Source organism: Ylistrum balloti, unplaced genomic scaffold, assembly GCF_031769215.1.
Source record: "Ylistrum balloti isolate Yb309-2 unplaced genomic scaffold, AGI_CSIRO_Ybal_v1 Utg369846, whole genome shotgun sequence".
Lineage (NCBI taxonomy): Eukaryota > Metazoa > Mollusca > Bivalvia > Pectinida > Pectinidae > Ylistrum > Ylistrum balloti.
The window spans coordinates 1,035,467-1,050,056 of record NW_026782001.1 but is presented as its reverse complement, the minus strand read 5'-3'; the positions used below and the strand labels follow the sequence as shown (position 1 = coordinate 1,050,056).

Here is a 14,590-nt window from a genome sequence, read left to right as displayed (position 1 = left end):
TCTTAAACATTTCATCTGAAATTATCGTACTATTAAATGGGTTTGTGATCGTTATTTTATAGAAACTTATTCTGAACTCAAACTCATAATTAATCTATTTTAATGATTAATTAAGAAAATACATATCATGGATCTCATAAAAACCAATTAAGACAATGAAGGTTTTTAAATGAGTAATTAAGAGAACAACTATGATAGATTTGAATGTGAACAGTTAACACCAAACTGAGTTTGAGATGAATACCCAAGCTACATGTCATCCTGTTGAGTGGAAATAGTGAATACCCAAGCTTAACGGAAGTACATATATATCACAAGAGTTGGAAATGGACATTATCGTTGCAACTATGGCAAACTACCAAGTTCAAGTTGAATTCACAACCAACAAGCGTGGTGGTCGGACTCTACATCAAGCCGGATTTAGTTATATGGTGAAGAACAACTACCGAGATACAACCTATTGGAGATGCTGCATTAGAGACTGTCCAGCAACCATCAACACCAGAGATGACATTCCAGCGAAGATGGGCCACCAGCACAACCACCAACCCAACCGATTTCAAGTAGAAGTAAAGAAGGTCATGAATAGTATAAAGAAGAGATGCAGAGAAGAACGTAAAGCCGTACCCGCCATCTACGACGAAGAAATCGCCCACTTACAGACATTAGATTGGACAGATGACAAACGACGAATGGTGGAACAGATACCAACCTATCCCTCCTGCAAGACATCCCTCTACCACAGCAGAGCGAAGCTACTACCCAAACTACCGACTTCAGTGGCAGATATCACACTAGAGAACGAATGGACACTCACCAACACAGGGGACCAGTTTGTACTATTCGATGACAACAGAGACAACTCGAGGATTTTAGCCTTTGCCACTACCAGTAACCTAGAGATCCTGTCAACAGCTACCACTCTGTATTGCAGCAGAACATTCTACATTTGTCCGAGGTTCTTCAGTCAACTTTACACCAGATTCTTGGAGAAGTCTACAATGGAAGAACGACAACTTCAACTGAACCCGACAGTGATATTCATGGACGCCGCCAAATCCATATTCCAAGGAATTACAGTGAAAGGGTGCTTCTTCCACTTCACGCAGACCTTCTACAGAGACAACGAGGATATCCACAGACTTGTTAGACGTGCAGCTGTTCTCCCACTTATACCTCCACAACGCATTGAGGACTACTGGTTCAACGCAATGGATGACCTTGAAGATGTCGACCTACCAGTGGATACAACACCATTCACCGACTATGTCACAACCCAATGGATAGAAGGAGACCGACATGTTTGGAACCACTTCGACAACGACGGGCCGAGGACTACCAACAATCTTGAAGGATGGCACAGCAAACTCAAGAAGAGGATTCCACATGAGCACCCAAACATCTATCTGTTCATCCGTGTACTGAAAGACATCCAAGCTGCCAATGACATCAACCGGATTCAACGTGCTGCTGGAGGTTTACCTGTGCCAAAGAGACAACGCTATTGGAACCTGGATGACCGCCTGATCCAATTGAAAACTCTCCTACAGAACGACGAGATCAACTTCATCAATTATGGAGACAGAGCCACATATCTATTGCATATGGAGTGATAAAACTGTGAATATATCCAACAGTGTTATTCTTAGAACTATCTTAAAGTGTTTAATGGACCATCTTACAGTGTTTAATGTGTCTTCGTGCTAAATGGAATTATCTTGTAGTGTTCAAGTGTGATACAAAATGGAATCACCTTATAGTGTACAAAGAGAACAGTGCTTATTGGAACCATTTTACAGTAACAAAAAATAGTGTATTAGTGTTTATAAAGCTGCCTCTTCTTAAAGTGACATTTTGTACATATTCTATGCACAGTTGTTTTGATTTATCCTCTCTCTATAACCATATATCTATAGTGCATGGCAGTGTTACTGAAAACCCTAAACAAGAGAACCACTTGACAAACTAACATTCATCTGTCCTATGCCAAAGAAACATTAAGGTTTTCCCGTATCGAAAAGAATACAAATATGAAAACAATATATTATAATAAGTCAAAATGTCAACAGGGAAACAGCGCTATATGTTTGAATGATAAATCAAAGCATATCAACTGAAATTTTTTAGAGATGGATGGAAAATTGAAAAAACTTCTGGACAAGATAAAATGCTCAAAGCAGTAATTTTTCTTGAATAAAAAAATGTTATTCAAGAGAACATGATCTCATGTTGTGGTAACTAAGTTTCAAAGAAATAGGTTGAAAACTTAACAACATGAAACTGTTCAAAATAAAAACAAAAGCTCTTTCCAAAATTATAAAATCACAGTGCCAGCAAGGGAAGCACCATTTCATGTAATAATAAGAGAGCCAAACAAGTTTCAGTGAAATTAGTGAAAAACTGAGGAAGCAGACCTTCTTAAAAAATTAAAATGCTATACAAACAATGGGTAGTAACTCCTTCAAATATTGTTTAATCAAATTGTGGTGTAGGATAACACCACTTCATGACATGGTAAAGCTTACCAAGTTTGAAAGAAATTGACTGAATAAAGATTGAGAGAGGCAAACAGAATGAAATTGTAAAGTTACTTTTGTCAAAAGAGAGTGCATGTGATGTCAAAATTCAAGAACCTGTAGTGGTATATGAGGGAGAAGTGAAACTAAATGCAGTATGTCTTAGTTAAATATCTACATTGTATGTACAACAATGTAACTGTTGGAATGCCATGGCCTAATTTAGTCTTAATACACCTCTTTCTAATCCATCAGTGTTAAAAGAAATGAATGCAGGCTGCTTCGCTGTAACTGTATTGACAGTCACATGACCTTCAACAATTAATTTAGCAATTCTGATACTTGTCCAATTACAGAACACAAATTTATACATTAATCTAATTAGCCTTATTAATGATGATTAAGAAAAACATAATTAAAACACGACTTTGAGAAAAGTATAACCTTTGTGATTTGAGGCCAACAAATGGGGTTTCATGTAGCACTTCTCTGATGTAATACTTTACTTCTTTCCACAATGTATCCAAATATTCTGAAGACAATATTTTTTGCTCCAATTCACCATTTTATTAACGTGTTAAAATCCAATTACATTTCCAACAGTTGAAGCTCAATAAAATGAAACTGATTTAACAGCATACACATGACTCTGATTGAAAAATTAGAAAATATCAGTTCAGATTTATGGTTTCAATAGCATTTGTATTATAAATTCAACTTTATTCAAATCCATAACTTAACTCAAATGAGAAAAGTAATTGAAATGTTTGAACAAATTTAACCCCTGTGACATTGAATATGGCTTAAGGGTAGTTCTTTTGCAAACTTTGCAGGGTATGCCCTCATCCCAGGAACCTATCAGCCAAATATCATGATTCTAGGCCTTTTGGTTACTAAGAAGAAGTCATATGAAAATTTGAACAAATTTGACCAGTGATCTTTAATAGGGGTAAAGGTAATTTCTTTTCAAAAACTGCCTGGCTTCATCCAGGCAAATATCACTTTTTATTTTTGTTATTGAAAATAATTCATTTATTGGGTACAGTTGACATAAGGTGAACGAACCACAGATGCAATAACAGTACAAGCTCATTTCACTTTTTTGCACTGTTAACCTAAATACAACTTTTCGTTTGAAAGTGTTAATCCTTCCATATCCCTGCCATGGGTAAACTAGTGTCTACTAACTGTACCATTTAGAGTAGCTAATGGCCTCTTCAGCTACAGTATTGACGATAGTAAGCCAGCTGAAGAGGCCATTAGTTACTCTAAATGGTACAGGTATTAAGACTGCCACGATTACCAGTACCCAAGAGTTCCACAAAAATGCCTGTACCAATGAAGAGAACAAGAAGCCTACATGGATGTGTTTGGAAAGTCGATTCTCAACAAGTTCCAACTCCAGAACTGGCAGTCCTGCAAGTCTAAACTCCCAAACATCTGGATCAAAACTCTGCTCTCAAACATCTGGATCAAAATTTATGTGCAGATAATAATGTCATGAATAGACCTAAACCCGTAAGGGCAAAACCTCCATCCACAACCAGAAGTGTCCCTGCCAGAACTGGTGTGACCAGGTCTAATTCTGTTGCTAAAGCCAGCTGTCAAACCTAGCGTTACAAGGTCTACAGTCAACATACTGAGGATCTAGGGGCCACCACTGTGACAGAGATCATTATTTATTTCAATGCCTCCGCTAGGAATTGAAGTTCTCTCTAGCCCGATTGGTTGAGCATCAGACCAGTAAGCCAGGGGTCCCAGGTTCGATTCCTGGCAGAGGCATTGAAATATATAATGACCTCTGCTACATTGGCGCCCATGTAGGAACCCGGGAATAGTACTTAGCCATGCTCCACCAGCATCACTCTAACACCTAGAAACTCGAGGATGAGTTACTTCCTGGAGGGGGGAGTATGTAACCCTGGTAAAATGCTAGCCGCAATATACCACTCGGCTAGAGAGAACTTCACGTTAGCTGGATTGGTTGAGCGTCAAGACTAGTAAGCCAGGGGTCCCGGGTTCAATTCCTAGAGAAAGCATTGAGATAAAAAATTACCTCTGTTACACTAGTATTAACAGTATGGTACACATGAACAGGGACATATTAAATGAATGCATGCAACAGCAATGTATTGTCGTATTTGTTAATATGATCCCATTCATTCTTAAAAGTTCCACCCAATGGCTGAAAAATTTGAAACTCAGAAATTTCTTTTTGTTTTTTCTGACTATTTTTAAAATTATGCACAAAATTTCAAATTTCAGTTTGTGTTTTATTGACAAGATGTTAATAATCAAATGACGTGAAATAGCTCCAGACATATTCTAAAAGACAAAATGCTACAGAATACTGTCTTTAGCATCGTTTACAGGAGATTTATCAATAGTGCCACTGTATGTCGTCGGTAACTAAACGACCGAGCCAATTACAGACCCCACAAAGAGGATTGGTAAGGGACTGTTCAAAGAAGACAAATATAGCAAATAATCTTCATTCTGTTTACCGTGAATCACATAATGAAGGACGCGCAAATGTAGGCAAGCTCATTTACGGTCCTGATCTTGCATTTCTTGAAGTAGTTGACCCTGCCATTTGATGTTAACAAAAATTAGGAACCTTCAAAGCAACCTAAAAACAAGATAGCTTCTGATAATGTTCCTGTAGTTTTTTCAGCTGATGAGACGGAGAAGGTGTTTTTTTATAGGGTCATAGTGCCCTGCTAACACTGTAGACAAATTAAGGTCTGGTGTTGAGACTTCCAAGATTACAATTGTTATTACAATGGACTATCAATGTCCCTAAACCACGACAGCAAGTCTAAGAGTACAGCAATAAAAACAAAACGAAGGTATTTCAGACAACAAGTAATGACTTCATGGAACTGGAGATTTGATTACTTCAGTTATATCCTTTACCTCTGAGTAGTATTATCTCCTGATTATTGCTGTCTAAAAAACGTGAGGTCCTACCACACAAATGATTAGTGATCCCTCGTCACAATTATAAACGTGATTAAAATGGTACGTAGTGGAACGTCGATCCTTCCTGATAACCAAACTTATTTCTGGAACACTAGACTCTGATTGTCTCCCTCTAAATCTAATACTGTGTTTGATTATCTTGTCAATCTCCAGTTGATTTCTACCACACATATCCTCCAATCACACTCAACACATTAATACTCCTCTTCAGGTCACAGCTGTTTGAACCACAAAAAGTTGAGAAGACTGGAAAGCTGTTCTGCGAGAAGTATTCACCCTTCATGCGTAAACAACCTTCAGCCTATATATGGGTATCTACGTCAACTTTAACGGCAGAATATCTATGTACATGAATTCTGAATAGTTATGTAGCACTATCCAGGAATGCACAGTGAAGAATGGGGAAATGTAACATTATCATTGTTTGTCAGAGCAATGTTTGTTACGTTGGAGGAGAAGCTATATTTCACTGTCTGACTTTTTTTGTACCATCCTGTATGATCACCACAAGAATCAGGTTTCATTTCTAAATATATTTATGATATTGTTATATACAAGATGACCTAGTACAACTATCACTTTTTCATAGAGTGAACACAAAAACAGTGTTTTAACATTCATAAGCACTGATTTCAGTTCACAGCAATCAAAAACATTTGGTGTTATACTTAGGCAGCTAAATGTTGTACTACAAGTAATACTGTCTTATTTCTAGTATATCTACTGATGTGTAAAACATGGTTATGATTGTACTAACATCTTATTGATGAAGGCCTATAACATATACTTTATATATACACACACATGTAAACATTTCTCAGCCTTGCAAATAACCTCTTCAATCCATCATGTTCCAACTTGTGATATATACAGTCATTTTCTCGTCAGTGCACCATATTTGACAATAAGAACAATACCAACATTAAGAGTTTCATAGCTGATTGTTCACCCTTTTTTTAATACAGATTCTTCTTTCTACCACTGTATGTATTTGCTTATGTAACAATAATTCACAGAATTTCTGCAATAACATTTGATAGTATAATATTGAGTTCTGTATTTTTCACATTATAAGCTGTACCTTTATTAATCATGAGTCGGGCGTGTGGCTTATATACCTGTGTGGCTTATATACCAGTGTGGCTTATATACCAGTGTGGCTTATATAACTGTGTGGCTTATATACCAGTGTGGCTTATATACCAGTGTGGCTTATATACCTGTGTGGCTTATATACCAGTGTGGCTTATATAACTGTGTGGCTTATATGTGGACAGAAAAAAAATCAGCAGGATGAAAAAAAACAAAAAACAAAAAACAAAAAAAAAACGGGAAGCATTCCTGCACACAAGTACGAGAAGGTATACTACTATAACATGAGAAACTGCTAGTCGGACATTTTATTATCTTTCATTATTGTGTAGACTGTGGCTAGACGGCACCTGTCATAAGTTTCTAATATTGTTGGAGTTGAGACAGTATAGAGTTCATTTTATTAGTACTTGCCCGTCACATGTTTGTGAGTGAAACAGATTGTTCAGAACCATCATCTGCAATTGTTTACAGGATGATTTGAAGATTGAAATAAAAATGACATTCATGTGGAATAAATTAATCATATCTTTTCATATGAATCATGAACTTTTGCAATTACTTACAAGACATAGCAGAAGTTTACAATAGCCTTTTGCATCCTGGGATCGATAGGTAATCAGGTTATAGGTCAAATTCAAGAATAAATGGCTTCGTGTAACTTAAAAGAAGAAATAATATGGGACTATAAGAATTTGGTCAGTATGCAAGGGCCTTTGTTAATATCTAACAAAAAGGCATCGATTGAGAGACCGTTAAGTAAACCGTACGTAATGTCTAGCCCTATATCTGTGTGCAGACAATATGTGAAAGCATCCAAGCCAAACAAGTTTCATATTTGCTATTTAATGCTTTTTTTAACTACTTCAATGAAATAATGGATTATCTGTGTATAATTCATTTGTAAACTTTATTAAATGTTTAACGGACAATCTTAATAAATTGCCATCTGTTGTCTGTTATGTAACAAACTTTAGTCAAGGTAATAGTTACTATTTTGTAAGAACTGCCTTCCATTTTCTGTTACCGGTATATCGAAGGTCAACAATAGTGGTCACCATAACGTAAGAAAGGATGCAGCTTATATCTGGATCTAATTGAAAAATTAGTGAAAATCGGCTCCGCAGCCTATAACCCGGAAAATGCAGTCTTTGATTTGCCAGAGTGATAAAGAGTGTAGATGACATGTTTGGAGGACTCGTGTAGATATCACAATGTATCATCCACTTCTAAAACATTGCCTCCTTCAGCTTAATATCCATGGACTGTATGAGTGGTCAGTTAGTACAGAAATGTCAATAAAAATCATGTATGTAAAACATATTGTATCTTGAAGACCACAAAGATTTTTTAATGAAATTTAAGATATTACTTACCGATATGGTCTGCTCGAAGCATTAGGTTCCAAAAGGTCTTGTTCCATGGTAATAGGGTTAAAGGTCAAAATATGCTGTCATATATTGGAGGTTAAAAGCCACATGAAAATGGTTAACTGTTATTATTGTCCCACACTCTGAAAGAAATAGGAAAACAAGACTAAATTCAATAACGTTGACATTTGTTATCTCCCTTAGCAGATACAGACTTGTGACAGGCACTTCACTTACTTAACTATACAGCTACATACACATTATGTCACAAAATGAAGCAGATTACCATATCTACCTCAAAAAAAAACCCTGCCCACAACGAAGACCATTTCTTCATTTTCTCAGAATCATTAATTTCAAAACAATAAGCTAAATATGGTTCACAACTTTAATACCAGATGGGTGCTTATTTCAGGATAAATAAGGTATTTGCCAAATTGCTTGCTAGGCTACATGTTCTACAGACTGAAAAGTCAACCTCTGACATGTTGACAATATTTTTTGCAGTATAGTTGGTATAATAATTAATTCATACATAAAACTGTAATAACATAATGACTGATATGCTCTACACAGGGTGCTCAGAATTCACTATAAAGTACAGGATTCTATTGATTGTTGACTGCTATAACACGATATCAAACATTTTACATTATCATCTAAACCTGATACTGCTCAATGGTAGAGATTAGAAATTACATAGGTTTAACCATCAATGTAGTGTATCCTCTTGTGTTTGTAATCTGTCTCAGTTACCAGCTACTGATGTTAACACCAATTTCTCTGTTTGTTTCCCGATTACTAACTAAAATGTTCGAGTATGTATAGGTTATGTTTTTTTAATAACAAGGCATTATTTACACCTGAGGGATAGTGAGGGTGTAAGAAGCCCTGAGTGATGAGAAATTATACAAAAACTGATTCTCATCTCCATTAAACAGATAGAGGGAGTGATAAAACCTCACCTTGTCAGCCCCATACCAACCTCTTCATTGTTTTATGTATAATTTGCATTTACTTGTGTATTTCTGCTGTGAAAATGTTTAGTATCACATTCATTTTGTCAGGAAAAAATGTGACAATAAACCGAACATGACATAAAAAGTTAACATGTTTTTATTATGTTTAACTTGTTTTTCTCATAAGCAAAGTGATTTTTTACCACTTTTGTTAGTTTATTATTTTAAAATATGTCACTTGTCTAACAAAGATTAGGTGGAATATATGACAAGAGGCCAAAAGGTGTATATAGTCACCTGAGTCACAATGCTTCTTGTAACATGTCATAGAAATGATTTTTGTTTAGAAAAGTCCTAAAACATTTACTATATTGGACACATAATGTAAATGTAAATTGTGTATACAAACATATGTTAACTTTACAATAGCCATGTCTCAAAAACAGTTGACTGTAATGAGTTTATGCAATTATACTATTTGTAGACAATTCCCATATCTAACACGAAAATACAAAATATGTCAAACATGAGGCCCACAGGTCTTAATGGTCATCCAACGATAAAGACATATATATGAAAGAGGCCAAATAGGCCTAATATAAATTGCTCAAGTACACGACTTAGAAGATATTGGTTGGTTCATAAAGACATTTTTTGCAAACTCAAAATCATATCTTTTATACATGCACTACACAAATGCCATTACTCCTGACATATTGCTTGTTGAAAACGCATGCTACAGGCCCAATATCAAGACCAAGAGCCTTCTGTTTATTGAGAAGACATCATTTGATTGGAAAGTTTACGCACAGTGGACGGCAGACAGCGCCCAACAACAGATGAAACATGATGGCTATAGGTTATCTTGACGCTTCAGGTCAAATGACCTAAGAAGTTAAATTCTTCTAACCATTCATCAAAATACTATAATTTTTGCCGACATCAGCCAAGCCATGTTGTAATTCATTGCCTGAATTATACTTTGAGGTTTAAACTGTTATGGTCTAATAAAAAAAAACTTTACTTCTTAGTCATTCTATGCTGCTAGACATGCTTATTTAATCAAATATAGCCAATCTAATGCACCGTCTTCATAAACACTAATAATGAATATGTGTCTGGTAGCACAACTGCCACAAAGGATCGACCAATTGATTTACACAAGGGAAATAACTCTATATATTTTAACTTCCTTGGTTGTTTACAGGTAGAAACAGTGCTACCTGTACATCATGCAATACACCAATCACTTTTTTAAGACATTCTCCTATGGTTACACGAAAAACTTTTATTTTCATTGCTGGTGACCTTTAAGCAGTAAGCAGTCTGATTACTTTATCAGATTGTCTGTACTAATACCTCAAGGGTACTGGACTTGTGTAAAAGAAAAAGTTTGATAGACAATATACAGGCAACTCTCACATATAAAAAAATAACTGAAGGCAAGTTACTATAAAAAATGTGACCTGAAGGAAATTTTTCTCAGGAGAACTGAATTGGACGGGATGTAGACATCAATTTATGTTATTAACCATAAACATAAGTACCATTCCACAGATTCTCTCACCATGATGTAGCTAATATGGACATGAAGTTTGACTTTTAAATAGCATCATATTATATCTGCCAAGACCTAAGATCCAGCTCAAATTTGAATATTTTTATTTGTTTTAATGGATTGATTACAGTGGGTATATATTCATCATCATCATTAAATAGTTTTTACAAATACAACATCATGTTATCATATCTTAACAAATTTTAGTTTTTTGCAAAATAAAGAATTGCATGTGACTTCATTACAGAATCACTACTACTGCTCTTTTAAATGCTTGTTTTTTGTTTTAATGGTTTCATATACTGTGGGTTCATATTATTCAACATCATATAGCTGTAAACAAGAGGCCCATAGGGCCTGTATTGCTCACCTAGATCTTGAATCCAGTGATAGGGTGGAAATCTCCATTTTTAAAGGTATAACCCAAAAGTTAAGTCCAGAGGGGTGGGGCCAGACCCAAGAGGAAATTCTTATATCATGATTATGTTTATCTCTTAATGTCCCGCATTGCTATTTATGGTTACTTGGTGGGGATCTCAATTGTTTCAAAGATATAAGCTTCGAACAGGCGAGCTAAAACTCAATATAAGACAACTTTAAAACAATAATTTAAACAGCATCTTTGTAGCAATAACCCAAAAAACAGTGACGTTACATCAGAAACAACTATTCTCAATGATTGTGTGAATCTGCAGAACATAGAGCAGGCCCATCAAATGCCATTTAAAGTAAAGACTGTTATGTCTCTCTCCTTCCCAGTGAGTATAAATCACCACAGGAAGGGAGGATGAAAGTACTTGGTAAACACACCTTGGCTCTTCACCTGTGATTACATAGACCAACAGTCTAACTGACTGTCCCACTCACCCTCCCCCTCCCCCTTCCACCACTCCAACAGATGATAATGACCATACCCAATGGAGGACTGTGTCTGATAATGACCATACCCAATGGAGGACTGTGTCTGATAATGACCATACCCAATGGAGGACTGTGTCTGATAATGACCATACCCAATGGAGGACTGTGTCTGATAATGACCATACCCAATGGAGGACTGTGTCTGATAATGACCATACCCAATGGAGGACTGTGTCTGATAATGACCATACCCAATGGAGGACTGGTTCTGATAATGACCATACCCAATGGAGGACTGTGTCTGATAATGACCATACCCAATGGAGGACTGTCTGATAATGACCATACCCAATGGAGGACTGTGTCTGATAATGACCATACCCAATGGAGGACTGTCTGATAATGACCATACCCAATGGAGGACTGTGTCTGATAATGACCATACCCAATGGAGGACTGTGTCTGATAATGACCATACCCAATGGAGGACTGTGTCTGATAATGACCATACCCAATGGAGGACTGTGTCTGATAATGACCATACCCAATGGAGGACTGTGTCTGTCTGATAATGACCATACCCAATGGAGGACTGTGTCTGATAATGACCATACCCAATGGAGGACTGTGTCTGATAATGACCATACCCATTGGAGGACTGTGCCTGATAATGACCATACCCAATGGAGGAGTGGTTCTGATAATGACCATACCCAATGGAGGACTGTCTGATAATGACCATACCCAATGGAGGACTGTCTGATAATGACCATACCCAATGGAGGACTGTGTCTGATAATGACCATACCCAATGGAGGACTGTGTCTGATAATGACCATACCCAATGGAGGACTGTGTCTGATAATGACCATACCCAATGGAGGACTGTGTCTGATAATGACCATACCCAATGGAGGACTGTGTCTGATAATGACCATACCCAATGGAGGACTGTGTCTGATAATGACCATACCCAATGGAGGACTGTCTAATACACAATGGAGGACTGTGTCTGATAATGACCATACCCAATGGAGGACTGTGTCTGATAATGACCATACCCAATGGAGGACTGTGTCTGATAATGACCATACCCAATGGAGGACTGTGTCTGATAATGACCATACCCAATGGAGGACTGTGTCTGATAATGACCATACCCAATGGAGGACTGTGGCCCATACCCAATGGAGGACTGTGTCTGATAATGACCATACCCAATGGAGGACTGTGTCTGATAATGACCATACCCAATGGAGGACTGTGTCTGATAATGACCATACCCAATGGAGGACTGTGTCTGATAATGACCATACCCAATGGAGGACTGTGTCTGATAATGACCATACCCAATGGAGGACTGTGTCTGATAATGACCATACCCAATGGAGGACTGTGTCTGATAATGACCATACCCAATGGAGGACTGTGTCTGATAATGACCATACCCAATGGAGGACTGTGTCTGATAATGACCATACCCAATGGAGGACTGTGTCTGATAATAACCATACCTAATGGAGGACTGTGTCTGATAATGACCATACCCAATGGAGGACTGTGTCTGATAATGACCATACCCAATGGAGGACTGTGTCTGATAATGACCATACCCAATGGAGGACTGTGTCTGATAATGACCATACCCAATGGAGGACTGTGTCTGATAATGACCATACCCAATGGAGGACTGTGTCTGATAATGACCATACCCAATGGAGGACTGTGTCTGATAATGACCATACCCAATGGAGGACTGTGTCTGATAATGACCATACCCAATGGAGGACTGTGTCTGATAATGACCATACCCAATGGAGGACTGTGTCTGATAATGACCATACCCAATGGAGGACTGTGTCTGATAATGACCATACCCAATGGAGGACTGTGTCTGATAATGACCATACCCAATGGAGGACTGTGTCTGATAATGACCATACCCAATGGAGGACTGTGTCTGATAATGACCATACCCAATGGAGGACTGTGTCTGATAATGACCATACCCAATGGAGGACTGTGTCTGATAATGACCATACCCAATGGAGGACTGTGTCTGATAATGACCATACCCAATGGAGGACTGTGTCTGATAATGACCATACCCAATGGAGGACTGTGTCTGATAATGACCATACCCAATGGAGGACTGTGTCTGATAATGACCATACCCAATGGAGGACTGTGTCTGATAATGACCATACCCAATGGAGGACTGTGTCTGATAATGACCATACCCAATGGAGGACTGTGTCTGATAATGACCATACCCAATGGAGGACTGTGTCTGATAATGACCATACCCAATGGAGGACTGTGTCTGATAATGACCATACCCAATGGAGGACTGTGTCTGATAATGACCATACCCAATGGAGGACTGTGTCTGATAATGACCATACCCAATGGAGGACTGTGTCTGATAATGACCATACCCAATGGAGGACTGTGTCTGATAATGACCATACCCAATGGAGGACTGTGTCTGATAATGACCATACCCAATGGAGGACTGGTTCTGATAATGACCATACCCAATGGAGGACTGTGTCTGATAATGACCATACCCAATGGAGGACTGTGTCTGATAATGACCATACCCAATAGAGGACTGTGTCAGATAATAACCATACCTAATGGAGGACTGTGTCTGATAATGACCATACCCAATGGAGGACTGTGTCTGATAATGACCATACCCAATGGAGGACTGTCTTATAATAACCATACCTAATGGAGGACTGTGTCTGATAATGACCATACCCAATGGAGGACTGTCTTATAATGACCATACCCAATGGAGGACTGTGTCTGACAATGACCATACCCAATGGAGGACTGTGTCTGATAATGACCATACCCAATGGAGGACTGTGTCTGATAATGACCATACCCAATGGAGGACTGTGTCTGATAATGACCATACCCAATGGAGGACTGTGTCTGATAATGACCATACCCAATGGAGGACTGTGTCTGATAATGACCATACCCAATGGAGGACTGTGTCTGATAATGACCATACCCAATGGAGGACTGTGTCTGATAATGACCATACCCAATGGAGGACTGTGTCTGATAATGACCATACCCAATGGAGGACTGTCTAATAATGACCATACCCAATGGAGGACTGTGTCTGATAATGACCATACCCAATGGAGGACTGTGTCTGATAATGACCATACCCAATGGAGGACTGTGTCTGATAATGACCATACCCAATGGAGGACTGTGTCTGATAATGAC

The 14,590-nt window shown here is 37.9% G+C and overlaps 1 protein-coding gene across 1 annotated transcript; it reads left to right on the top strand.

Annotated features, from left to right (window-relative positions):
• Window positions 1-347: 347 nt before the first annotated feature.
• On the top strand, window positions 348-1,613 carry LOC132545413 (uncharacterized). The gene has a single exon (XM_060209103.1). The coding sequence runs from the start codon at window positions 348-350 to the stop codon at window positions 1,611-1,613; it is 1,266 nt and encodes a 421-aa protein (XP_060065086.1).
• Window positions 1,614-14,590: the final 12,977 nt, after the last annotated feature.

Coding starts and splice junctions, on each gene's coding strand:
- LOC132545413 (XM_060209103.1), top strand. CDS start 348: ATGGCAAACTACCAAGTTCAAGTTGAATTCACAACCAACAAGCGTGGT.